Below are 25,135 nucleotides of genomic sequence, written 5' to 3'. Positions count from 1 at the left end.
CAAAATTGTCATTTGGATGAAAAGGTTTAAAAAAATAAAAAAAGACATTGAACAGACTAAAAATAAGGGACAAGCAGTTTAAAAAGTTTCATCCTAATGCAAACTGAAGTTGGTATGTAGTGAGTGCTGCTTGTACGAATTAATCCAATTTGTAAAAGTGAAGTGTCATATATACATGGAGTGTTATAAAGTCTAGGGAGCCCTAGAGTGTGTGCATGTGTACCCACCTCCCAATACAACCAACATTCAGCTGCAAATCAGAATCTCTAGACTGAAGAGAGAAAAGTCGCAATTCGACTTTGATTAGAATTAAAGTAATAAGTTAATCATGAGCTAAAACTGTGAAGCCAAAATGAAAGATAAAATTTTAAAACATGGCTGTAGAAAGGAGGTCCTAGAGTTGGAGACTTCTTATTCGGCATCCAGGACCATAATGTGTACAAAAAGTCCGGCTGAGGGGAGTAGGTCTCCGTTCTTATTGAACAGCGGCACGTGTCTGTATCCTGTGTGGGAGCACAAAGGGGCTGCGGTCAGTGATGGCACAGGACAACATGAAGTGCTCCTTGTGGAGCGGATGAATTGGGTTCTCTATGTCACACCACAGAGAAGGGACACTTCCCCATCTCTGTTTTCACACTTCATAAATGAATAACTGACTATCAGTGGTTTCACATCACTGGATTATAGTAAGGAGAAAAAAAAAGACTTGACAAATACAGCAAAACTCACCCATTTTCAAGCTGTTGAAGGGAAGCGTGTACTGCCCGACAAAGTCATTATCAGAACTGGAGTCATAGTCTTCGATGCTGAAGCGGACCAATGCTAGTTCCGGCACATACACGTCAAACTGGAAGTTCTCATTCCAGGAAGGGTTAAAGCCTTCAAAACAGAAAATTTTGTATTGTCTTGATTCATTGCGGACACATTAAAATAAAACAAAGGACGTGAACGTGAGGTACCGTTGTTATCAAAAGGTTTGGTCTCTTTCTCTGCGACATCAGCTGGCACTCCATAGATTTCCACTTTAACCAGCGGGTCTACTATGGAGGACTTCTTCTGGTTCACTTTGGGAAGCTGCTGAGCTGATATGACCTATTGGCAGGTGAAGAATGATCTCAACTTTAAACGGGACTCAAAGGAAATCAAATAACTCCAGTGTGTGTCTGCACAATGAAGGCCTCACCATGACATGCAGGGTCTTGTGCGTCAGCCAGTCTCCTCGGGTAAGGGTGATGGGGTCAAACTCTGTGGCTACGTCCCTCATGAAGGCTGGTTTCAGGATGTAGCCGCTTTTGCCATTAACTAGGAATCTGCCCTGGTTCATATCCATGTCTGTACAGGGAGTCTGGAAGTTTAAGGCCACTTAAAAAACAAAACAAAAAGAGAATACAGTGAACATGAGCTCTTGGCCATTGCTGTATAATTATCAGTGTTTGTTATTCCTCTGTTAGCCATTACCAATTTGGCAGCCAGCGTTCCACAGAGGCAACGGGTTGTAGTTTGAGGAGTCGGTCCTGGAGCCAGCTGGATAGATGCGACTAAACTTTTCCACATTATGGCGCACGTAGGCGTTTGCTGTGGGGGGGAGGAAACAAGATTTATTGACAGTGCTTAATCAAAGTTTGTGAGTTCCTCATGGTTTCTCTTCCTTTACCCGACTCCTCTGCCAGCTTCATGGCCTTCCCCTCCTTGAAGGATGCCATTTCATAAAAGCTCAGGTTTTTTTGGGCATCTTCGAAGCCGTGGAAGTGGACGCTCTTAAAGTAGATGACCATGTCGGACAGCTCCTTCGCTAGCTTCAGCTTTTTCTTTGAAATATTGCGCAGAATTTAAGGGTGAGTAAACATCACGTGTGTGGTAATGTGCTTATTTTCATGGGCTCGACTACCTTTGTATTCTTCTCCTTTTGCGCATCCTCATCATTCGACTCTTCCTCCTCCGTCACATCGTTGTCATCTGCAGCTGCCTCAGCAAAAGTGTCTTCCAGTTTGTTTAAACGTTTCCCTTTGATCAGGAACTTCCCCTTTAGCTCCTGGGGGACCACACACACACACACACACACACACACACACACACACTTTATCTCCTATGATCGGTTCAGCCTTGACAATCCTGATAAAACTAGTGAAACGGATGCTAACCTCAGGAGATGGGAAATTTGTGGGCATGCCATCACCCAGAGGAGAGGTGATGAGTGCACTGCCAAGGATGGAGCTCATGTGGCGGGCCATGACTTCCTGCTGTTCCACGCTGCAGTGGTTCTCCAAGGAGAGAATCACTGGATATTGGGATGTCTGAGGAAAAGCAGGCAACCCCCCCCCAAAACAAACACATATAAGTGTGTTGCTGGATGTTGAGTGAAGACATGCTGGATACCAACAGATGCTAAACATACCTTGAAGGCATGCTCACTGATGGCTTTGATCACATCTTTAAACAGGATCTTTGAGGTGAGAGTGTAGCCGTGGTAGATCACGGGCTCATTATCCGATCCGTCCCAGCAGTCCAGCTCCACACAGCGGCAGCCTTTCTGCAGAGCCCTGAGAGTGTTGGAGTGAGCATTAGTGACCAAATATGCTGTTTAGACTAACAGTTCCATCAGTGAAACGGCGCAACGTGGCGAGAGATGGTTACAAGAAACTATTTAAAATTCCAAGTTGTAATGAATTGGTCTCAGTGATTCAAGAACTGACAGATTATATGGCACATAAACACAAACTACCCTCACTGCCTGCTTAGCACAATTAACCAAGACATTAAAGGACATCATCATTTTTAGTCTTTGACTCTAGTAGACTAACTTCACATGACTTGCAGTTCAAAATGAGCTTTTTTTGTCTTAAATGAAACAAGCCATTTTAGTTCCCTTCCATTTAAGGTAAATTTCTTCTGATTGGCTGCCCCTCACAAATGCAGGATTTGAACAGATGGGTGGGGTATTTGGAAGACCCCTTCTCTAAGACAGATATATATCAACAGATCAGAGAAATCTGATGTCTGACCTTTGTTCTCGTTATTTTAAGTGTTGGCCATGTTTAATGCTGAGCTTCCACCATTGTAATAACAACTATAGAACTAAAAAACGAGAACAAGTATGAAAGGTCCTATTTAAAGTCAGTAAAAGTGATGGACTTCCTACTGACAAAAACAGTGCTGCTGTCTTTTCATGCCTATTTCATGTTAGTGACTGCACTGTGAGTTAATGTTTTGGGTTGTTTGTTTTGATGGTGCAGCTGAGTGCTTCCAACAGTTATTTTTTAGCTGATCTGGGGTTGAAAAATGAGATTACATCTCTGTGGTTCCTTTGCACACCGATAGGAAGATGACTAAAGATCAAGTTTGGATAAATAACTAGCCAAAAACTTTCATCAAGGACAAATTACTGAATCTCGGGATGGAAAGTGTTACCTAATGTACGCCTCTGTGCTGCTGGGGCCTTTGAGCTGATCCTCCATGAGGTAGGTGTTGTGAGAGGAGGAGATGAAGTAGCGGTTGAGGGGCTGGCTCATATCCTGGTACACATCCTTGTGGTCTGGATTCAGAATCATGGCATCTGGGTGATTCAGGTACATGAGGAAGCCATCTTTGGACAGCAGCTTCTTCTCCTTGGCTGAAAAGACACACATACACACCAAATGCAGCAGATCAGTCTACAGTGCATTTAAAAAAAAAACAACAACAACAAGAGGTCAGTAATTTATCTGTGGACAAACTCCATGAGACTCTTAATCCCAGAGACATCTTGGACAGAAAGAAGCGCAATTTCAATAATAGATCTGAGTTTTTCTACATGATAAAGAAATGCTGTTGTAAAAAAAAGAAACACATTTGTCAGCAGGACTCTTAAACTGTAAGAAATAACCGTAAAATCAAAAAAAAAAAAGTTCTGGTAGCACATCGGCCAGACTGTTCTACAGTGGAGTCAAAAAACAACAAGATTTGTTGCTTCATTGTTTGTGGATTGGTTAATTAATTTACTGCATCATGACTGGTTGAGGTCTTTATCATTAGGAGAAACTATACTAACAACAAAATACAGTTCACATTTTCCAAAGCCATCCACTGGGCTGGATTGGTGTCTTTACTGGGCCAATTCAGGCTCTCGGACCTTATGTTTGGCACACTTGTTTTAGGATGTTCCTGCAGGTGTGAGACCAGCTTGAGAAAATTATATTTCCCTTGTTAATATTTCATACTGAGGTCGAAGGTAAGACTACCTTATTGAGAAGAATACAGACTAATCAAATGAATGAAGGTTACTTCTGCTTATATTGTGGCTACAATCCAGGTTTGACATTACATGAAACTGTTGCTTAGATGCATATTCACACTTCCTGTTCCTAAACCAGCTTTGCAGAAGAAAACCTCTGGAAATCCAAAATCTGTACAATTACTATGTAGTAGTAGTCATGTGACCAAAGTCTGAAATTTATGATTGCCATCTCACAGCATGATTGCAGCTATATCTACATCTACTGGGAATGCAGATATGAAGGTACGAAGCAGTAATACACTGACACTCATGAAAAAGACAAAACAAACCCAGATAGCAAAAAAGAAATGTTTGAAATTCCAACAAAGAAGAAAATCTAGTCCACCAGCTGTGGGGAACATACCAAGGAAGACAAAGCTTTGAGAGAAGCAGAGGAACATACATCATAGCATCTCTTTCAACAGCCACTATGTTCAATCTTTGTCCATCAAAGTTTGTGCATATTCCAAGTTTATTAGATTGGAAGACCTGACATGAATGAACTTACAAGATTAGCAAAAGGTCGCAGTGTGTTGGAGCCTTAGACTCGGGCTGCCATAGACTGCAATTCCAGAGGAACAGAACGCAGAATAATACACAGCTGGAAACCACGAGCTTGAAAACAGTGGTTTTTAACCCTGGTAACCATATGCAGTTAGACCATTCACGGGATACAGCTCACTGAGCTGCGGTCCTGAGAAGACCTGAAAGAGGGCTGTGTACTGACCGTTTTCATCTGGTTCATACGTCTCGATGATTCTGTGCGCATCAGCCAGCGTTGCTTTCTCCCTCTGTTCTTTCAGCAGGAAATCCACCAGGTTCTGAGCGCTCATAAAGCCAGTGGTTTTGGCGTACTCCCCATAGATAACATCAATTTCGTCCCGTTGGGTCAACAGATCATAAAAGTGTTTGATCTCCTCTCCTGCCAGAGTTCCAGACTTGGACCTGTCACATTTCTGCATTGGGGGAAAGTAACACAAAGATTAGTCAACATTTTAAGTTGAAAATAATGCACTATAAAACTATTAAAAGCTGGATTTGCTATTAACAATAAAGAAAAAAAATATGTGGGCTAAAATATCAAGTTAGCACTGATTTCCTCTTGGAGCATTTCATTAGAGTTTCAATGGATTACTACAGCTTAGCCAGGAAGGCTCCAAGAATATGCATTAAAACAGTTTCTGCCATTAGGAAACATTAAGAAGCTCTGAGGAAACAACCTTGAAAAGCATTTCCACGTATTCATCATCCACTTCGATGTTGATCAGATGCATGAAACTCTTGACCTCTGACGGACTCAGGTTATCATCTTTGTTCTTGTCTGCTTTCCTCAAGCAGCTGAAGATCCAGCTGGAAGGTTTGTGATTTAAGGTGGAGATAAACAGGTACCTGTCACTCAGCGCTGTCCAACTGAATGTGACTTATTTACTTATACCACCTTTGCTTAGCTAAGCTCAGGATAGATTAAAGAGGACCTGGAGTGCTTTTGTCCTTTTTTCTGTCATATATACTGTTATAGTGGTGGATGAGATGCTCATATTACACAAGGTCACAGTTTTAAATAATGAATCAGAATATGTGAAATAATCTCTGAGCACTCGTTTGAGCATTTGTTTTCCCACGGCTCTGCTCAAGAAGAAAAAAGACGGCAAACATGGAAGGTGGCCTTAAAGGGAGCGGCACTAAAACGGCTTCAAACTTACACGCACCACGGCTCTGCACAAAATAAATAAATAATTAATTAATTAAACTATCAATAAGGCAAAGTCATTCTAGTGGAGCCAAAAGGTGAAAATAAGGTGCAGGAACATCTTATGCGATAGGTGATGACCAATGAAGTCTTAATAACAGGTTATTAACAAACAGCCACCTGTTTGAGCTCAGCTTCAGCTTGCTCACAGTACAGCTTCCACTGTCGTGTAAAAGGATACTGCTCTGTCTTCTGCTTTCGACTCAGGTTGTTTAGGTTGGAGACCACTTTCTGCAGGCTTTTAACCCACTGCTTTCCCTCCTCCTCCGAGCTGGAGACGAGGTCCAGGTTCTTGCGGCGGCTCTTGAAAATGATGGAGAAGCAGCGGTCCTCCACCTGCTCCTCCGTGTTCTTCTTCAAGCCCTCCGACTGACGGCCCATTTGCACCGCCGAGATGTCATCAAGCGAAACTGAAGACAGAACGAATTTTATGCAACATTCATTTATTTTTTAAAAATCCACTTCCTGTCATTCAAACATGTAGCATGTGGCACACTGCTGAAAAGCAACACTTTATTTTCAAGCACACGTACAAGCCTGATGTTTGCAATTTCCCCTGCCTCCCACTGAAGTCAGTAATGAGCGGAGACGTTGGATGTACATGACTATGTGACAGCAGTTTCTGGGTGTCATCCAAGCAGAAAATACAATAAGAGTTATTTCTAACCACTCCCACTCCACAACACACTATAAAATAAATCACTATCTCTACAAACACACCCACACCGCTATCAGGAGCAACCCAGATGTGTATGATAATACCAAGGACTTTGTGTAGCTTTGTGATCAATCCAATCCTTTTATAATCCACAAAGTTTTGGTTGTGGCGGGAGAGGAACTCCAAAAGTGTTTGCTAATGCAAAGTAATAAAAAGTGTAAAGTAAAGAGACGGTGTGAGATTAGACAGATGTGTGCCAGGGGTTTGCACATGTGTGGGTTTTCGTCACACATATTCTGCTGGGAAGACAGGGCAGCACTCACAGGTATCATTTTTCTTGAAGGTCTTCTTGGATTCGCGCCACATTGTCTTGCAGTCCTCCTGGAGCCTGAAGTAACGAGTCTTCTTCCAGCTTGGGGAGAGGACCTTCAGGAGGTCTCCCCCCTTCAGGAGAAACTGGAGGTCGGGATCACCCTCCAAACCTGAGGAAGCAGGGAACAGAAGACCACTTTAGAGAAACTGCAGGAAAAGTGCAAACGCTCAGAAATCACAAGCAGGCCATCATTAGAAAGTCATAAAAGTTCATGGCTTTGCAAACACACGCGCACACAAAAGGTTTTACGCTGTGACAACAACGTAGCAGCAGTCTGACCCTGGATAACAGTTTGGTTTCGTCCGCTTGGCAGCGCAGCCTACCTAGGAGCTTTACGTTCATTTGTATCACCTTCTGGCCCCTGGCATACTGGAGTAACTCCTCAGACCTGCTTTTCTCGGGTTCTTTTCGTATGCACGACATGGTGCCACCCGGAGCTGCCGACACTGTCTGTGTTCACAAGGCACTGTGTGGAGGAGAAGGGCGTGTACCATTCCCACTTAAAGTTCACTCAGCTCCGTCACGTCCCCTTGAGTTTACAGTCAGCTGACAGCTTGCTCGTGCAGGAACACTATCGCGGAAAAGGAAGCGACTCCATACTCGTCTGTTTGAATATTGCTCCTGTGTTCATTTTTCAGGATTTGATCAGCATTCCCATACTCACTGTTAACTTCAGACGTTTTAATTAGCGTAAATTACCTGCTAGCAAATAAAAGCAGCCACAGGGCATAATTAGCGTCAAATGCCTGCATTACAAAAGATTTGACTTTGAGCAGAGGAGTGGTGTCAAACATGCGGCTCCGGCCCTCAATCCGGCCACCGTGATGGCTTTGCAAAATGTGACAACTGCAGTGACATCATTAATGACTGGTGTTTTTCAATAATACACACCGCCTTTCATTTTATGGTGCTGTTGGAGGGGTTGAAGTACTTCCATACAATTAAAAGGAAAATATTGTTTGTTGTTGGTCAGAACCACCCGAGGCTCAAATGGGACTGTATGTGATGCATATTTCTTGTGAAATTGCAGCGCTATTATTGCTTCTCCCTGAGGTGGTCAGTGGCTTGCTGCTAGGAAGCTGTAAATAGGCTGAGATTTTTATTTATTTATTTATTTTAAGCTGAACTAATAGGAGGCTTGTAATATCAGAGTCCAAGAATATAACATCATCATTATTATTACTACAAACAGGTTTGATACCTGCACTGGAGCCTGCCTAGTGTTGACTTCTGCATTAGTTATCTTATGGGCTCCATCTAGTGGTGACAAGGCGGTACTGCTAAGCGCCGTGATTTAACGCCACATTACTAAACTTCTCATTATTAAAAATAAAATAAAACAAGCAAACAGGCCTGCGATTACAGGACAACAAGCAGTTTTCCTGTAATATTTCCTCGTCCCTAGCCTCTATAGTGGAATGTGAAAGGCTGATTTGACTCTACAAGCAGTACGTCCACCGCCTTAGTTTGGTAACATTTCCTTGAGCTTGCAGCAAGGTGAAACCGAGCTGAATGAGAGGTGCCACACCTTTTTGAGTGTTTAAATGCACACAGTTGATTGTCTTGGGATTTTTCGCTAGATTAAGCGGCAAAAAACAAATAACAATAAGAGTAAAAATAAATATACATAGGACCGATATATTTCAACGCAGAAAATTAGATTTTTTAAATGTAAGGTATATAAAAAAAAACCTTTGCTGACATGTAATCTTTGTCTTAGGGGTTATCGGATTTGGAAAACAGTGGAAGTTGGCCAAATCCAAGAAAGGCACAGTATATTTTAACATGGTGACTTAATCCAAAATGCATCCTACCTTTAAGTTTATTTTCGAGCCCGTTCGTTTCCATCCCGTCTTGAGTTCACTCCACTTTACGCAGCCCAATATTCCACTCACTTCATGCAGCTTCTCGTGAAAAGTTGCCGCTTCTTTCTCCCATATACACTGAACGGAAACCTGTTTTTGTTTTTGTTGCTGCTGTTGGTTTGTTTTTGTTTTTTTTATAAAAACAGGCTTCTGCCAAGTTTGGGTACAAGGCGAGCGAACGCGGGCACACGCGTGGGTTTCTCCTTGCAGTCTGAACGGTGTCAGTGACTCCCGCGGGCTTCAACACCGGTTTGACGAGCCTGCCATTCAAGCCGCGGTGCTGATGTCACAGCAGGTTAGACCTTTAGGTGAGCTTCTGCCATCCTGCATCGATGGGACTGGTTAGCGTGACCTTGTAGCCAGCATGCAGAGCTTACGTCGTCATTAGCTGAAAGGTTTCCGCGCACCTGCAGCCAAAAATTGGGGGAAACAATCCCGCATACCTTTTCTAATTCTGCTGTATGTACACAAGACTTAAGCTACCACTCCCTGAGCCTCGGAGTCTATTCCTCACCAAAAGGTAATTCTGCATGTGAATAAACAGGGAGGGGTCGTTCATTTGAGAAGCATGCAAGCTTAGATAACCCGTGGAAATACAATCAACTTCTGCTAAAGCCCTTTGCAGTGTTTTTTTTTTCTCTTTTTTATGGACACCTGTTCCTCTTTTGAAACTCCACCAAGGGGCTGAATAGCAAATTTGGCTAACTGCCACTACGCATAGCCTAGTTTTCTTTTCTTTCTTTTCCCTTTTTAAAAAAAAAAAAAAAAAAAAAACTTTGAGCATATTCGTTGCACTGAATGGGGCAGATAAAGTTTTCGCCCTTTTCTGTTCATGCACAGCTTTCCTTTGGAGAGATAAAAGCCCTGCAATCACTGGTGTGCTGGGGCTCCTGTGGCTCTCAGCACTTCCCTTTCAGGCCTGGCTTAGACTCAACGCACTGTCAGCATTAGGATGAGTGAGCTTTCATGCACCATCACAAGGGGAGGGGATGACACCTCCAAAATCTACGCAGGGACCGGGGGTCGGGAAAACAGGCGGTGTGGGGAAAGGAGACAAGATTAAAAATAAAAATTAAATAAATAAATAACCGTGACTAGATTTGCAGAGGTCAAGATTTATGGTTACTAATGAACTCCACACTGCTATTACTGTAAAAGACAAGACAGTGAGTTCTTTAGCATTTACTTTAATATTTAACTTAAGTCATTGCATCAAAGGTGGGCGATAAAGTACCAAGTGTGAAACCAAGGAAAATGAAACTTTCCAAGAAAATCACTTTAACCAGATAATGAAAATCAACAAAAAAACAAACGAAGCAGATATCATGAGGCTTCTTTCAGTGGTACAAGCTGTCTCTGCTTAGTGTCTGTGCTTGCAAAGCAAGCAGGAACAGGCCCAGCTGTTTCCTCACATACCATTGATACCATCCATAGTTTTGCTTTCCCCCAAAACACCCCCTGTGCAGTACGGGTGCTGCTTTACTCACAGACTGTGCAATGCCTGGTGTTACCAGAGGACATAGTCAGCAGCAGGAATCCAGACAGGAAACATTTTGTATGAAAGAAAGAATGACAGAACTACAGAAAGAGATGTTTGTCTGATGTTTTACCTGCAGTACATAGTTTAAAAGTCACCTTTATCTGTTTACAGTTCCACGGCACAGCACACAGTACACCTGGTTCTCATTATCGCTGCAGTGTTTCAACATATGAATGTTATAAACTGCTAAATACCTCAAACAGGTTGTCTTTTAAACCCAGTCTATGGTATTTTTGGGGTTCGGTATTGGCCATTAGATTATACAACTACATAAGAACTGTAATTAATTTAAAGTAGTTTACTTCAACTTTATTCCAAGAAGGTTTTAGACCAAAATTATACATTTTTTAATCAACATTTAACATGTAGGAGTTTACAAAGATAACCCATTGACGTCAACTGAACAACCCTGCTTTTTGCAAATCACTTTAAATTAATGCCACCTGGCCACTCACTACGTCATTCTTTACTTGGCATTTACAAAAACATGACTGTGGAATGTCACTGACATCCAACGCGTGATAAAGTATCTAAAATCAAATCAAATCAAATCAAATCACTTTTATTGTCACATCACATGTGCAGGCACACTGGCACAGCACATGCGAGTGAAATTCTTGTGTGCGAGCCCCACAAGCAACAGAGATGTGCAAACTCAACAACACAAACGAGCAAAATACAAGAATGGCCAACCTGAAACTAATAAATATATGTACAATATATAATAGTGTATGCATTTCTGGATGTGTATACTAAATATTTTCCTACGTGTGTGTGTGTGGTGTGTGTGTGTATGCACATTTTTACAAATTAAATAGTTAAAAAAAAAATTAAAAAAATAAATAAATAATAATAATAATAATAATAATAAAATATATAAAATATACAGAGTTGAATATGTGCAAAACAAGTGGCATTTATATACAGTGTGGAGTGCATAATGTTAAAGTTCCCGTAGTGAAGCTGAGGTGTCTATGACGTGTTCAGCAGTCTGATGGCCTGATGGAAAAAGCTGTCTCTCAGTCTGCTGGTACGGGACCGGATGCTGCAGAACCTCCTTCCTGATGGAAGTAGTCTGAACAGTTTATGGCTGGGGTGACTGGAGTCCTTGATGATCCTCCCCGCTTTCCTCAGGCACCGCTTCCTGTAGATGTCTTGGAGGGAGGGAAGCTCACCTCCAATTATCCGTTCAGAGCACCGCACTACTCGCTGGAGAGCTTTGCGGTTGTAGGCGGTGCTGTTGCCATACCAGGTGGTGATGCATCCAGTGAGGATGCTCTCAATGGCACAATGATAGAAGGTCCTGAGGATGCGGGGGCTCATGCCGAATCTTTTCAGTCTCCTGAGAAAGAAGAGGCGCTGCTGCGCCTTCTTCACTGTTTTGTTTGTGTGTACTGACCACGTAAGATCCTCAGCCAGATGTACGCCAAGGAACCGGAAGCTGCTCACTCTCTCCACAGCAGCGCCGTTGATGGTGATGGGGGTGTGTACTTCTCTGCACCTCCGGAAGTCCACTATCAACTCCTTTGTCTTTGCGACGTTGAGGGTGAGATGGTTGTCTTGACACCAGTGGCTGCATCCTTTGTTTAATCACTTTGACTTGAGCTTGGTTGAAAACATCACAAGGTCAAGGAAAGGTTTGAAGGGGAATTAATAAGGACTTAGGAAAGGAGACCTCTGTAAGAGAAAATCTGACTCTGAATGTCAAACAATCTTCCCTCATTTATAAAATTCTCTTCTTCTTTGGAAACCTTCAAATCAAATTTGAAGACCAACCTATTTTCAAAGGCCTTTGGATCTCTTTGAAACTGCGTTTATTCGGTCTTAGTTATTTTGGTCTTTGATCTCATTTGATGATGTGTATATGTATACATGTATTCATGTCCTGTGTGTGTGTGTTTATGTTGTATATACATATATACTTGTATAGACATGTGTATAATTGTTTGCTTGTGTGCATACATATGGATGTTTTGTAATGTTTTTTTTTTTTACCTCATTTATCTTAATTTTTCTTTTATTTGATTACATTGTGCCTCTGTAAACATGCTATACAAATAAAGCTGACTTAACTTGACTTGAATGTGTGCTTTGTTTAGACTACAATATCGAGACAATGGACTACAAAATGTGTGTCTTACTTCAACCCAGTGTGCTCTTACTGTGTTGTTCGATGCAGGTCAAATTAAAAACAAAGATGTAGCCAATAAAATGGAATAAATCCTATTAGTATTAATTTACTGCTTGAGAGATGAGCCAGATGAACTCATTGTCTCCTCTCTGTTTAGGATTTCTGTGAACTGAAGTTAAAAAAGGCATTATAATCCTAGGTTGGCAATACGCAAATAGATATTTGTAAAAAGATAATACAATAATAATCTGAATTTACATGGCTTATGTAAATCATTTTTTCCCTCTCCAGTTGTGTAATACTTTAACTGTGAGCTGTTATTGAAAATTCAAAATATAGCAGGTTATAGAAATGGAAACAGCACATACAGTAAACTGTCGTCATTAACAGAATGGTGTTTTTGTATAAATTATGAGATGGGATTATCTTCTCACCAAGGTTCAATGGCATGCTAAATTCTTTTTAATTTACTTAAAGAAGATATGTAAAGTCGTTCCACAAGTAACAGCTTAAATTCATTTGAGTCATTTGTGATGTTATTGTGTTTTGGCGGGTTTATTTAATGGCTTTTTGCTGAGTCAGTTCAGCGTTTTAGGAAAAAACACGGTCAGTTTTTAGGAGTTATTAGCACAGTTTGGTGGAACAACTTGATAAAACTTTTTAAAGTAAAAAAACACTTTTTACTGCACTGTATTTCATTGAAGTAACATAAATTACTCAAGTAACCTAAAAAACAAAACAAAACACACCCTATGTTCTGCTATTTATCGCGACTTCATCGTGACAATGGGAGTGAGTCACATCCCCCTCATTAGCACCCCCTGCCGCCCATAACTGAAAACTATTCTGAATGTGCGGGTAAAATTGATTGAAAGAACTATAATATCCGTAAGCATACTAAACCCATTTTCACTTAAAATCTATTAAAGAAAACTATACATTTTGCCTTTGTTTAACTAAACGTCCTTAAAGTTTTATAGCTTGCCCCACTCAAGATGGCGCCTTCTTCGTCCCTCCTCTCTCTCCATACGTCACGCCATTCGTCAGTAGCGCGTAAAGTTGTGTTGACAGGAGCGGCAGCAGGAGTTGTCAGCGGAGCAGTAGCAAGCTTCATCGAATGGAGTAATCACAAAGCTAACATCAAACAGGCGTCTCTTTTTAAATTCAGAAGTGCTGTTTATACCATTTAGACCACGACCATGGCAGATGACCAGTCCTCTCAGCCCTGGTCCATCGACAAAGATGACTATGAACTCAATGAGGTGATAGGTGAGAAGCTTAGCTTGCTAATGTTAGCATTGTAGCCTTCCCTGGCTTACACTGTCGTCGGCTGTCAGCTGCTATTAGCCAAGTAGCATTGTATGTCTGCAGCTAGCAGAAGTACAATTACGACCCATAGCTACACTGCAGTAACGCTAACAGCTCAGAAGTTTTTCCGTAGAAGGGCAAACCGATTAACTGTCTCTGCTAGCAGGAGACATAAAGTAAGGTTGTATTCCTGCTATCCGGCACGAAGCTAAACGGCTAGCTAAAGCAGTTTAGCTTTAAGTACGTCCAGATTCTTCCGTTGTTAGAATGGGTGGTGCTCTTTTGCCCAAGGTGTGATATGGCATGTAGTGAATCAGTCATACTTTACACAAGTTCAAATAACTGGAACATGACTTTGATCAGAAGAGTTAGAGAGTTAGGGTCATTTTCACAACGCTGTTGAGTTTGGCTTGATCCTGCTTCTTACAGTTAATGACTTTATTCAAGGATTTTATTGGCATGTATTCACATGAGGTGAAACTAAATTTGCACTCAGTTCCCGGTTAAGAACATGAATAAGAACACACAAAGATCAATATTTGCAAAACAAACAAACAACCCAAACAAAAAACAAAGATAAAGAAACATATTTACAGTGTGAATTAAGTATAACTAAGAAAACGATTAAAAGTTTCCCAAAACGTGTGCACTGAATGTAGCTTTCTTATGTCCGTTACTTTTTTTTAAAGAGCAACAAGGACTACAGTCTACAGAGAGAGACTAGTCTCCAGTGTGAGAAACATGTCTTTACTCTGTACTTGTAAGACCCAGTACAGCGGTCATATGCTGACTGAGTATCAGAGACCGCTCCACAGTGGGATAGCTGGACTTTTTTTTTTATTGGTCTCTTCAGGAAGTGGAGCCACTGCAGTTGTCCAGGCAGCTTACTGCAAGCCGAGAAAGGAGAAGGTGGCCATCAAACGAATCAACCTGGAAAAGTGTCAGACTAGCATGGATGAGCTTCTGGTAAGAAACTACAGCGGAAGGTGGTGCAGAAATTCATGTTTGTGTTTTGCTGAGAATGTTTTCCATACAATCCGCACAAGAGATTGATTAAGCAGTTATCTGAGAAAAAGTTGGAAAGATGTATATAATAACATTCCTTTGAGAGGAGGAATAATAGACAAAAATAATCAGTGAAAGTTAGCTTTAGTTTAATCCAGTGAATTCAATACGTCACAAGTCAATACCTCACTATTGCTATTGATTTATATTTACTGAATCAATAGCTGTAGTGCAAACTCCAGTAAAAGCTGTTAGTGCCATGTAACAGGTTTGCTTGTTGGATTAATCACTTACCTGAAAGTAAGAATTCATCCAGGATCTTAAATAGACTCTCAACATTTTATCAGCTGGATCTGTCACACATTATACATCTTAGGACCTTTGTCAACCACTTTAAAGTATTTTAGAGCATTTATTTTGTTTAACTTAAAGATCATAATCACGAGATGTTGGAGTAAAACACCAGAGATTACTTGGCTTTGCCACAGTCTTTTCATTTTTATCCCCAGTTGATTATTTCTTCTTAAGGACCATCATAGCAGTGTATGCTGTCTGCTGTAAATATTTTATTTGATTTCACTATCTTCCTACTCAGTTCTTATATAATGTCAAGCTCCTGAATCCTCTTATGTCTAAATGCTGGGTTAAAAATGTCTTTGCTTGGTGGCTTTGTAATAATGTTGAAGCTGAAGTTTTCAGGTTTTGCTTTTTTTAATAGGGGAGATTTTGTCTTTGAGGAAGAGCACACATTAAGCTGTTGCATTTCGCTCTCACTTGAGCCAGCTCTTATTAAATATTCGAAAAGATCAAATCCTGTGACTGAGATCGAGTTTGTCTTTTTAAGTTTAACATAAAGATTCAGTTTGTGCTTGGCTTGATAGGCCACAGTTGATGCTTCCTGGGTGACCTTGTATCCAACATTTTTCTTCTGTGTGCAGAAAGAGATTCAAGCTATGAGCCAGTGCCACCATCCAAACATTGTGTCTTATTATACCTCCTTTGTGGTGAAGGATGAGCTGTGGCTGGTGATGAAGCTGCTCAGTGGTGGTAAGTGTTGTTACACTGATGAAACCTGTTCCTAATTTGACCTGCTCTTGGCTAACCTGTCTTCTTGTATTACTAATAAGCTCAAGTTTGAACTTGGAATGAATATTGAGATTAACTTCCCACAAAACCAGTTCTTGAGATTTATTTTATGGGCTTCTTTAATTTCACGATCATTTCTGTGAGAACACACTTATGTGATATATCCACTACTGATTTAACACTCTCTGTTTAAACCTTAATGTGTTCTGCATCTTTTCTGCAGGACACATGCTCCATCATTTAGCATAGAGAGGGAGATTGTAGCAATGTTATACCACACTGTGTTGATAGTAATGGTGAGTAAGTCTGTGTGCAGACCGGCTGTCGGTCTTATTTTGTTCATATTTTTGCTAAAATATGTGCTTCTGTGTGGAGTCTAAAACCAGCTTTAACCGACTGATTGATGGTTTACCCATCGAGGTTACGCCCTCTTTTGTACAAGTTCATAATTTCATATTGCACTATGTTGTCAGGGAATTTACTGTCTACAGTTTTTGCCACTGTTGTCTTTTGCATATCGTTAGCTTCATAGCATAATTGCCTAAGTCATTGACTTAGTCAAATGACTTAGGCAATTATGCTATGAAGCTAACGATATGTAAATGTTTGCACATCTATTCCACCAAGTGGAAACAAATTTGCCACTACTTTATTCCACTGGTTGTTGTGCATGTTGCTGCTGTACTCTGCGGGGTTCTGGCAGGTTGTATTTTGTTTAGTTAACAGGGCACAGCTGCAGGGTTTGTTTACAGTATAAGCCTAGGTTGAATTCCACTTGATGTTCTTTTAACCAACTTGGAAACTCTCTCCATGTGCTGCGAGCACATCTTGTGACAAGCCTCTGCCTGTCTTTCCCTCTTCCTCACTCACTCGCTCTTTCTCAGGCTCGGTGCTGGACATCATCAAGCACATCATCTCTCGCGGTGAGCATAAGACCGGTGTGTTGGATGAGGCCTGCATTGCCACCATTCTGAAAGAAGTCTTGGAGGGGCTCGAGTACCTCCACAAAAACGGGCAGATTCATCGGTAGGTTGTGCTGATTTATTGCGCAGCAGCTGAGTGATTACTGTACACAGTGTTTGCACTCTTTGTAGCTCACATGTCCCATCGTACACTGCCATCTCAACTCAGTCAGGCTCTGGGCCTTTCATCTCTGCATATGAGTGTGCGGTTTGAACTAGACCTCACTCCTTCAATATTTAATACAGTGAAGCTGCATAATTGAGGAGGTTTGTTTTACATAAAAGTTCCTCCCAGGAACACTGTGGACCACCAGTGAAAAGAAAGGCCTCTGTATCCTGGATGTGTGACAACTGTACTTGTTGTAAATTAACAGTCCCATTCACAAAAAAAATAATGTCATAGGAGCATTTCCAGCAATCTATTATGTATTTAATTAGATAAATCTAATAATAATAATCATGAGAGATTAGATTTTCTGATATTTTAAGAGTGAATGATTATTCAGTCAGGCTGGGCTCAGGGTGACCCATTCAAGTTGTTTGCGCATATTTCCACTCGGTGTAAAGCATACAAACAGAAAACAGGTGGATTAAAATGAACCTGATCAAAGGTGAGGCTTTATCGTGTTTCTGTGGAATAGTAAAATATTTGGAGTGTTGTTCATTTCTGGAGCCGAGCCACATCTGTGTCGGGGCACAGCCACTCTTTGTGGGCTTCTAATTGTAGTCTGTGGTTTAATCCTCCTTTGCTTCATGCACAGTGATCTAAAGGCTGGAAATATTCTTCTCGGGGATGATGGCTCTGTGCAGATAGCTGGTAAAGTGTTTCTGCTTTGTCTGCATTTACTGTGGTTTGTGGCATTTGAGGCAGTTTTTCATCATCTCCTATTTGTTGTGTTTCATGCACTCAAAACACCAGACTTTGGTGTGAGTGCCTTTCTAGCAACAGGTGGAGACATGACGAGGAACAAGGTTCGGAAGACGTTTGTGGGGACGCCGTGCTGGATGGCCCCAGAAGTCATGGAGCAGGTATAAGCCTCGCTTGCTTTATCCCTCTTCTTTCCCTCTCTCCAGTTTCTCTGCAGTGCTACAAGCTTGGATATAAAAGGACAACTCGAGCGCTTTGTTCACTCGGCTCTGTTTTCAATCTGCAGGTCCGTGGCTATGACTTCAAAGCTGACATCTGGAGTTTTGGGATAACTGCTATTGAACTGGCCACTGGGGCAGCACCATATCACAAATACCCACCAATGAAGGTAAATATGTGCAGAGTTTACAGTGATCCAAACAGCTTCTTTGTTCCATGGTAAAAAGCTCAAAGCTCAGACCATTTATAGTGTGGAGAGGTTTGATTCTGTGTAAACTGCAGGACATTTAACATCACCATTGTAAGGATATCTTCACTTTTTAGTCTGTTCACCAGCTCAGGCTGATCTCTGCCTGTCTGTAGGTGTTGATGCTGACCTTGCAAAACGACCCTCCCTGCCTGGAGACGGGTATTACAGATAAGGAAATGGTGAAGAAGTACGGAAAATCGTTCAGGAAGATGCTGTGTCTGTGTTTACAGAAAGATCCTGAAAAAAGGTTACTCTGCAAAACCTTTTTCTTTCTTTTTTTGAGCAAACTTCCAGACCCAATTTGTGCTAATTTTTCTGCTTATTAGATTCCCCTGTTGCTGAACAAATATAATGAAAAGCCTCGTGTTTCTTTCCTATTTAGGCCAACTGCTGCCGAGTTGCTGAAGCACAAATTCTTCACGAAAGCCAAGGTGAGCCATGCATCACGGATATAAAAATAAGCTGAAAATATTGCTGTAGGTTTCAAAGAGAGTATTTATAGATCCTGTAAGAAATGGTTGCCTTTGTGTTCCAGAACAATGAGTTCCTACATGAGAAGCTCCTGTATAAGGGTCCAACAATAACAGAGCGATCTAAAAAGGTACATAATTTACTCATGCACTGAATCCACGCTCACCAGTATTTCTGTGCATTGCTCTTATCAAGACAAGGTGTGCTGTCTCGTCCAGGGCGTGTCCCAGTTTTCCTAACGCTCTGCCTAATGATTGCTGGGAAATTCCTAGAGAGGACGAATGAGTCACTGTTGCTTCTCTTCACTGCGCCGTGTAGGTGCGTCGTGTGCCTGGCTCAAGCGGCCGTCTCCACAAAACGGAGGATGGTGGCTGGGAGTGGAGCGATGACGAGCTGGATGAGGAGAGCGAGGAGGGCAAAGCTGCTGTAGCAGCTCTGCGGGTAAGGCCCTGCATGCCTGCGCCATCTGATAGTCCAGGTTATTTTATACGGCTGCTATTTCTCAGTGCACAGCGTCCTTTGGCCAGCAGATGGTGCTGCTTTACTGTTAGTTTGAGCATATGTTTAGCCAAGCAGGAATGCAGTACTAGTGAGCTCCTCTGCTTACTTAATTCATGTTGAGATTAGAGCTCAGAAACTCCAGATTTCAGAACTTTATTCGACCTAAGAATAGCGGGGGTTTCAGCAAGTAAAGATGCAATTATTGTGTAGAACTGTAGTTTGTGTTGTTTTGTTTTTTAAATCTAATTACTGATTCTGATTTTTACCCCCAAAATGACAAATTAAAAAAAATAAAAATAAAAGGAGCTGGAATTATAATTGGCATATCACAATTCATGCTAAATGGCATGTGTCCATGGGGCATTTTTGGAGAATTGCATGTGTTTAATCCTGATAATCTGTCATGTCCATTCTGCAGTCACCAAGAGTAAAGGACGGGCCCCAGAATATGGAGGTAAGTCCTCTTGTAGTGGACATGACCTGCAAATCTTGATTTATTGTAACGGTTTTATAGAGCAATCTGCATGACTGTCTTATGCGCCCCCCCCCCCCCCCCCCCCCCATTTGATTTGCATTTATGTAAAATTGACTACTGATTAATTTTGAAATTGGTATCTTGTAGCTTTTCCCACCAACAGATGGCTCCAGTGCACATCTGCAGCCACCTGGCGTGGCACATGAGAGATCTGCGAATGCAGGTCCAACAGGAGAACACGTGGCACCACAGGCTCCCGCTCAGACAGCGAGCCCTTCACACGGGCCTGCTGTTCAGGTAACAGTTACCTAAAAAGTTACAAACAGAGCTTTTGGGACAAATGAATTTTTGGTGGCGTATTTGTGGGGAAGGCATCCACAACAATACTCGTTCATGAAGTAATTACACTTAAATTCTCAAGAATAAGTTCCCTGTTAGAAGCATAGGTTGTTTTGTTTCCCCCAACTCACCCCTGCTGTTTTTGATATTTTCACTGGTATCTTGTTTTGTGACCGTAAATCCCATTTTGTTTGGCATTACATGTGTTTTAAAGATGCGTGGTGGAGTTTTCTCCAGACCAAATGCATTTTAAGCACAGTTGTGGATGGGAATTGTAGTCACCCTGCTCTGTGAGCGATGTGGACACCCAAGCTTGTGAATGCGATAACTCGAGAACAAAGACACGTGTTCCCAAACGTAAGTCCTTTACTATTTTCCTTCGATAGGATCCAGCTGCCTCATCCAGCGTTCCCATCAGTCTCGTCCTGAGATTGAGGAATTCCAAGAAGGAGCTCAATGACATCAGATTTGAGTTCATGCCTGGCAGAGGTAGAAATATTCCCAAAGCTCTTTCTTCTCTCTCACGCTCTTCCACTCCAGTCTCTTAACTCTGTTTGTGGTTTATCTTTTCACTCGTGTCCTCAGACTCTGCTGATGGAGTTTCTCAGGAGTTGGTCTCAGCTGGTCTGGTTGATGGAAGGGACTTAGTCATCGGTGAGTCCGACAGAGCCCTACATGTTGTGATATTATTGCTAAGATAATATGTCAATATTAATGATTGTTTTGCATTCAATTCTTTCTTTAAACATGGTATCAAGTCTTGCAATTAACTGAAAGCGTTTTAATGCTCATCAGTAAAGCTTGTTGCAGCCTCAGTGTTCAGAGTTCTCCGCTTAGGTGTTGGGCATCACAGCAGCTGGATGCAAAGTTCACAGTGCAGAATGCAAATCTGTTGAGTTTTTTCATATTGTTCCAGATCGGTTGCTCGCATCCTTTTGGGTCTTTTCAATAAAATCAGCATTTAGGAAACAATCTAACTACTTCTATTAATCACAAATGCTGTTAACATTTGTAGGGTGTCTCGTCATCGTTGTCATCTTCTCACAACTTCATAGGCTTCTATTACACATCCAAATTAAATTGTGAAAGCTGGTTCCGGCGACCCACGTGTGTTTCCTTCGATGCAGCAGAATGATCTGTATGATGTCTTTGCTGTTCCTTTGCACACGTGGGTAAAGGACATTAGCCACATCCTCAAGGAAAATTTGAGCTGAGCAATAAATCAGAATTGAGCACTGAGGTCTGCAGTGAATGTAGCCTTAGTCTGCTCACAGCTTTCTAACTTTCCTGTCTTTACAGTTGCTGCCAATTTGCAAAAGATTGTTGACGATCCACACAGTAACAAAAATGTGACCTTTAAACTGGTGAGCACACAAACCGAGTTATTTATGAAGTAATGCTGTGACTTTCTGGTACAGATATGTCGCATATTCATTGATTAACACAGTTTGTGTGTATGGGTCAGTATTTCTTCTCAGATATTTAGTAACAACAGTTAGTTTTGTTTTGTTTTTTCTTTTTCCAGGCGTCTGGAGTGGAAGAGTCTGAAATTCCCGATGATATTAAACTCATTGGATTTGCGCAGCTCAGTATCAGTTAAGTCCAACCAGAGCCAGATACAAAGGACAGAAATAAATGGTATGGCACAGCTGCATTGTAGTCAATTCCAAAAACCACTTCTGCCAAAGGGAGGAGGAGGAAATGATGAAGAGAAGGAGGCATAAGCCTGGTAGGAGTGTAACACTACTGCAGCATGCACGAGGACCACATTGAGGGGGTTCAGTTCATCACAGGAGTCACTCTTGAAAAGTTTACAGTGCGCTTATACGAGGGGGAAGAGATGCAATCAGATATCAGTTCCTATTTTCTTCCGGTTTCCATTCTTTGTCTTCATACACAAGCACAATCCAAGCCGTCTCCTGCCAGTACTGGAAACGATTGCCTTTTATTGTTTTATAAAATAAAAAAAAGCAAACATTTAACTGTGCCACAAAACTCTGAAGTGTCGGGCCACCTTTGTGTGGCACTTTATGATACATTGAAATTAAAAAGCAAGTTCAGCCTTAGTTACTTTAGACCTTACCAGTGTAACTGGTGGTAGTTTGTGTACTCTGTGTATTTCACATGTACGCCTAAGAAAATCCCCGTAATATCGATACAGATATGTCGTAGCATAGGTTTTTTGTTTTTGTTTTTTATGAAAGTCCATAAATTCCGATGAACTTTTACCTATTATGTCAAAAAGGATCCAGCCCGAGGCAGTGTGATCAGCTCTCTCCTCCGCAGCATCTGTGGTGGTTTTGTCAAAACATAACCAAGGATTTTAAGCTCTAACTGCACTGCTTAAATCAACTGTAGCCCCTCTGTCCCACAGTGCCACACTCGGTCAGTTGGCATTTATCCCAAGGTATTAAAGACACATTATTTTCACAGGTTGAGGGAATGCCTGATATTCTTGTACTATGCAATAGCTGTTTTCTTTTCACGGTATGTGGTCACTGGTTACTAATCATTTCCTTTGTGTTGGATACATTTTCTTTCTTTTTTCGTACCTCATAAGGAGTTCATAACGAGTCAACCAGCCAAACTGACATCGCTAAGAGCCCATTGTAAGATTTAACTTTCATATCCACAAACACGGGTAATGACTGCTTCTCTTTTTCTTTTTCTTTTTTATTCCCCTTTAAGTTGTCATCGAATCTCGCAATAGCTGATTTAACAGTTCTTACAATTCCCAGATGCTGGTTTTGAGTGCTGATGAACTTCTGTAAAGGTGCGCATACTCATATGAAGCTTAGAAGGGGAAGACAGCTAGCCATGCAGATAGCTATTGGCTTATTTGCCTCCACCCCAGTACAATGGAGATGAATGGGATTCTGCTTTCAAGCACTGATTGATGGCATTGCTGCTTCATCAGTGGCTGGCATGAAATTTACTACATGTGTATACTTATATATTCTGTGCACACTGGTGGTCCTCAAAGTTTTTATTTTCTTGGTCAAATGTTTTGGCATCGCCTCGATTGGCACGAGAGTTTACAAAGCAGCTGCTCGGCATTCTTGTTTTGTTTAAATGATCTCAGACCACTATACATTGGATTGTCACTAAATTTGGCACAGGTATTAAGGACTCCTTGTCCGCTTTGCTCCCGGTCTTTTCCTCTTTTTTCACTATCTGGTCCAAATTTCAGTTTGTCTGGTACTTAATGTTTTAACACGAACACTCATCACAAACACACTGAGAAGGTGAGCATGGTCGATACACTTGTTAAAAACATGTTAGAATGTGCGGTGAAGGTGTCACCATAATACTGGTAATGACTATGTTTAAAATGTTTTAAAAATACACACTTGTGATGTAAATAATTGCAGCTTTGCTCAGTTATTTTGCAGATTCTTTCTACTTCCCTACACTCGTATTTTGAGTCTTACTCATTTGCCAAAACACAATAAATCAATGACAGCATTATCTTGGTTTGTTTTTGTTTTGTTTTTTTCCCCCCACAAATTTCTTTAAAGCTAGCAACCTTTTAAAAATCATTGGAAGCTTTTGTTGTCACTGGGCAAGTTGTTTCAGTACTGTAGTGTCTTTGCTTTATGAACACCAAGTCACTCATCACTCCCAGTGTAGCTCTGTGGTGGTTTTGGACCATGTGCAGAGGGCTGTGACACAGCTCTTAGTTCAAGGACTGATGTAAATGGTGTATGTTAACATGTTGTAACTGTACATATGATGGCAACTCCACGCACTGTCGCACAGACATGAGGTTTGTATGTAATGATGTCGTTGCATTGACTGTTGAAGTGTACATGTCAGATTAAAGGAACATATTACTTGTAAATATTGATTAAAGGCAAACAGATTGAGACTCATGTTCAGCACGCAGAATTCAGTTTGTTTTGTAGTGTTTTCCACTGTTGGCCTTTGCCTGAGCATCACTAATCATGTGTGGATTATTCAGTTGGTTCATATGTTAACATGCACATTTTTTTTTTTTTTAATTACATTGGGCTTGAAGTCACACTCTGCGTTGATGTCATGATATGTAGTGTTTCCTCATGGAAGCCAGTTACAGGCTGATTGATAGATAATTTTAACTAGACGATGAACGGCACAGGTTACCCTACCCTCTGTGTGTGTATGTGTGATTTGGTCATTAAATGGTTGCTTATCAAAGACTTTCTAAACATCTTCCTTATCGTTTACTTTTAAAAAGTCATTCTGCCTCTTATGAGGGCACTCAGTGATTAGTATTATTTTTAATCAATTGATTGGCATGTATGTATGAACTTTGTTTTACAGATCAGTACCTATATTTAAAAAAAAAAAATTACGCTTAATCATAAAATGTGTATATCCACCCATGCTTAGTTTGAAGAGTATTTGTGATGAGATGCAATGGTGATTTACCAGTTTGATACATTGTCAGTAAATTTCAGCACATGCAAGCTGATTGTTTTTTGTTTTTATTTTATTTTAGTTGTTGAATAAAGTTACATGATGGTATTCAATGAGTGTTGATGCTTTTATTTAAAGTGTCCTGTCTTTTAGTAGCACTGGGTTTTCATACACTCACACCCACCAAAGTAGAACTGTTAATGAGTGGGGGGAGGGGATGAGTTCCTACACACAGAAACTTAGACATTGCCATGTTATACTATGTTTCATATAATGTAATGACTGAAACAACACTAATGGAAATGATTAAATAAACAGATAAACACATGAACAAGAGCCTATAGAGATTTATAGAGCATGTCTTGGAAAAGCAAAATGAGATTGGCACAATCGTGCCATCAGACACCTAATTCTGATTGGAAAAGCTCCCAGCACTTTTTATTTTATTTTATTTTATTTTTTTTCAAGTAAAACAAAATTTTCTTCCTTTCCAGCTTTTTTCTTTTCTTTTCTTCAATTTTTTAAATGTGAAAGCTGGTCTCTTTCAAACGCTTACTCTTTTTGGTTACATGAAGTTTTGTATTGTAGTTTTCATTTTATCCAGTCAGATCCAGAGACACTGCAGCACAGACTGGATCCTGAGTGCGGGTCGTAACCTGACAGAGGAGCAGCTCGATGTGAGGG

At 41.0% G+C, this 25,135-nt stretch overlaps 2 protein-coding genes across 6 annotated transcripts; one reads left to right on the top strand and one right to left on the bottom strand.

Moving 5' to 3' along the window:
- Positions 1 to 411: 411 nt before the first annotated feature.
- LOC146613912 (1-phosphatidylinositol 4,5-bisphosphate phosphodiesterase delta-1-like) lies at positions 412 to 8,881 on the bottom strand. Of its 4 annotated transcripts, none has more exons than XM_085379074.1 (15): positions 8,848 to 8,881; positions 6,984 to 7,142; positions 6,184 to 6,412; positions 5,473 to 5,602; positions 4,980 to 5,208; positions 3,409 to 3,610; positions 2,396 to 2,540; positions 2,142 to 2,294; positions 1,889 to 2,032; positions 1,655 to 1,808; positions 1,459 to 1,575; positions 1,184 to 1,362; positions 960 to 1,092; positions 730 to 879; positions 412 to 503 (listed from the first exon to the last, which is right to left on the bottom strand). In XM_085379074.1, the coding sequence occupies exons 1-15, from the start codon at positions 8,879 to 8,881 to the stop codon at positions 412 to 414; spliced, it is 2,250 nt and encodes a 749-aa protein (XP_085235200.1). The 4 variants fall into 4 exon arrangements, with proteins under 4 accessions (XP_085235200.1, XP_085235198.1, XP_085235197.1 ...); XM_085379072.1 differs by lacking the exon at positions 8,848 to 8,881 and adding an exon at positions 7,357 to 7,456 and having other exon boundaries at positions 1,886 to 2,032; XM_085379071.1 differs by lacking the exon at positions 8,848 to 8,881 and adding an exon at positions 7,357 to 7,456.
- Positions 8,882 to 13,643: 4,762 nt separating this feature from the next.
- LOC146613911 (serine/threonine-protein kinase OSR1-like) lies at positions 13,644 to 24,399 on the top strand. Of its 2 annotated transcripts, XM_085377560.1 has the most exons (17): positions 13,644 to 13,838; positions 14,731 to 14,843; positions 15,821 to 15,929; positions 16,853 to 16,994; positions 17,692 to 17,747; positions 17,850 to 17,959; positions 18,085 to 18,186; positions 18,381 to 18,514; positions 18,650 to 18,698; positions 18,803 to 18,868; positions 19,057 to 19,179; positions 19,658 to 19,693; positions 19,862 to 20,011; positions 20,440 to 20,542; positions 20,639 to 20,707; positions 21,353 to 21,417; positions 21,579 to 24,399. In XM_085377560.1, the coding sequence occupies exons 1-17, from the start codon at positions 13,769 to 13,771 to the stop codon at positions 21,651 to 21,653; spliced, it is 1,572 nt and encodes a 523-aa protein (XP_085233686.1). In that variant the 5' UTR covers positions 13,644 to 13,768; the 3' UTR covers positions 21,654 to 24,399. The 2 variants fall into 2 exon arrangements, with proteins under 2 accessions (XP_085233686.1, XP_085233685.1); XM_085377559.1 differs by having other exon boundaries at positions 17,692 to 17,959.
- Positions 24,400 to 25,135: the final 736 nt, after the last annotated feature.

This window comes from Diplotaxodon limnothrissa, linkage group LG18, assembly GCF_057381915.1.
Source record: "Diplotaxodon limnothrissa isolate DT_005_m linkage group LG18, D_limnothrissa_male_GT1.1, whole genome shotgun sequence".
Lineage (NCBI taxonomy): Eukaryota > Metazoa > Chordata > Actinopteri > Cichliformes > Cichlidae > Diplotaxodon > Diplotaxodon limnothrissa.
The sequence above is the reverse complement of the archived record's forward strand: the minus strand, read 5'-3'. Positions and strand labels throughout refer to the sequence as shown.

Excerpts from the sequence above, each read along its gene's own strand:
- LOC146613912 (XM_085379072.1), bottom strand. The coding sequence starts at position 7,456 with ATGTCGTGCATACGAAAAGAACCCGAGAAAAGCAGGTCTGAGGAGTTA. Across the intron at positions 5,209-5,472 it reads ACGTGGAAATGCTTTTCAAG|AAATGTGACAGGTCCAAGTC; the intron begins GTTGTTTCCTCA and ends CCCCCAATGCAG. Across the intron at positions 1,809-1,885 it reads AGGAGAAGAATACAAAGGTA|AAAAAGCTGAAGCTAGCGAA; the intron begins GTCGAGCCCATG and ends AATATTTCAAAG.
- LOC146613911 (XM_085377559.1), top strand. The coding sequence starts at position 13,769 with ATGGCAGATGACCAGTCCTCTCAGCCCTGGTCCATCGACAAAGATGAC. Across the intron at positions 19,180-19,657 it reads CTGCTGTAGCAGCTCTGCGG|TCACCAAGAGTAAAGGACGG; the intron begins GTAAGGCCCTGC and ends TCCATTCTGCAG. Across the intron at positions 20,012-20,439 it reads CACACGGGCCTGCTGTTCAG|GATCCAGCTGCCTCATCCAG; the intron begins GTAACAGTTACC and ends TTCCTTCGATAG.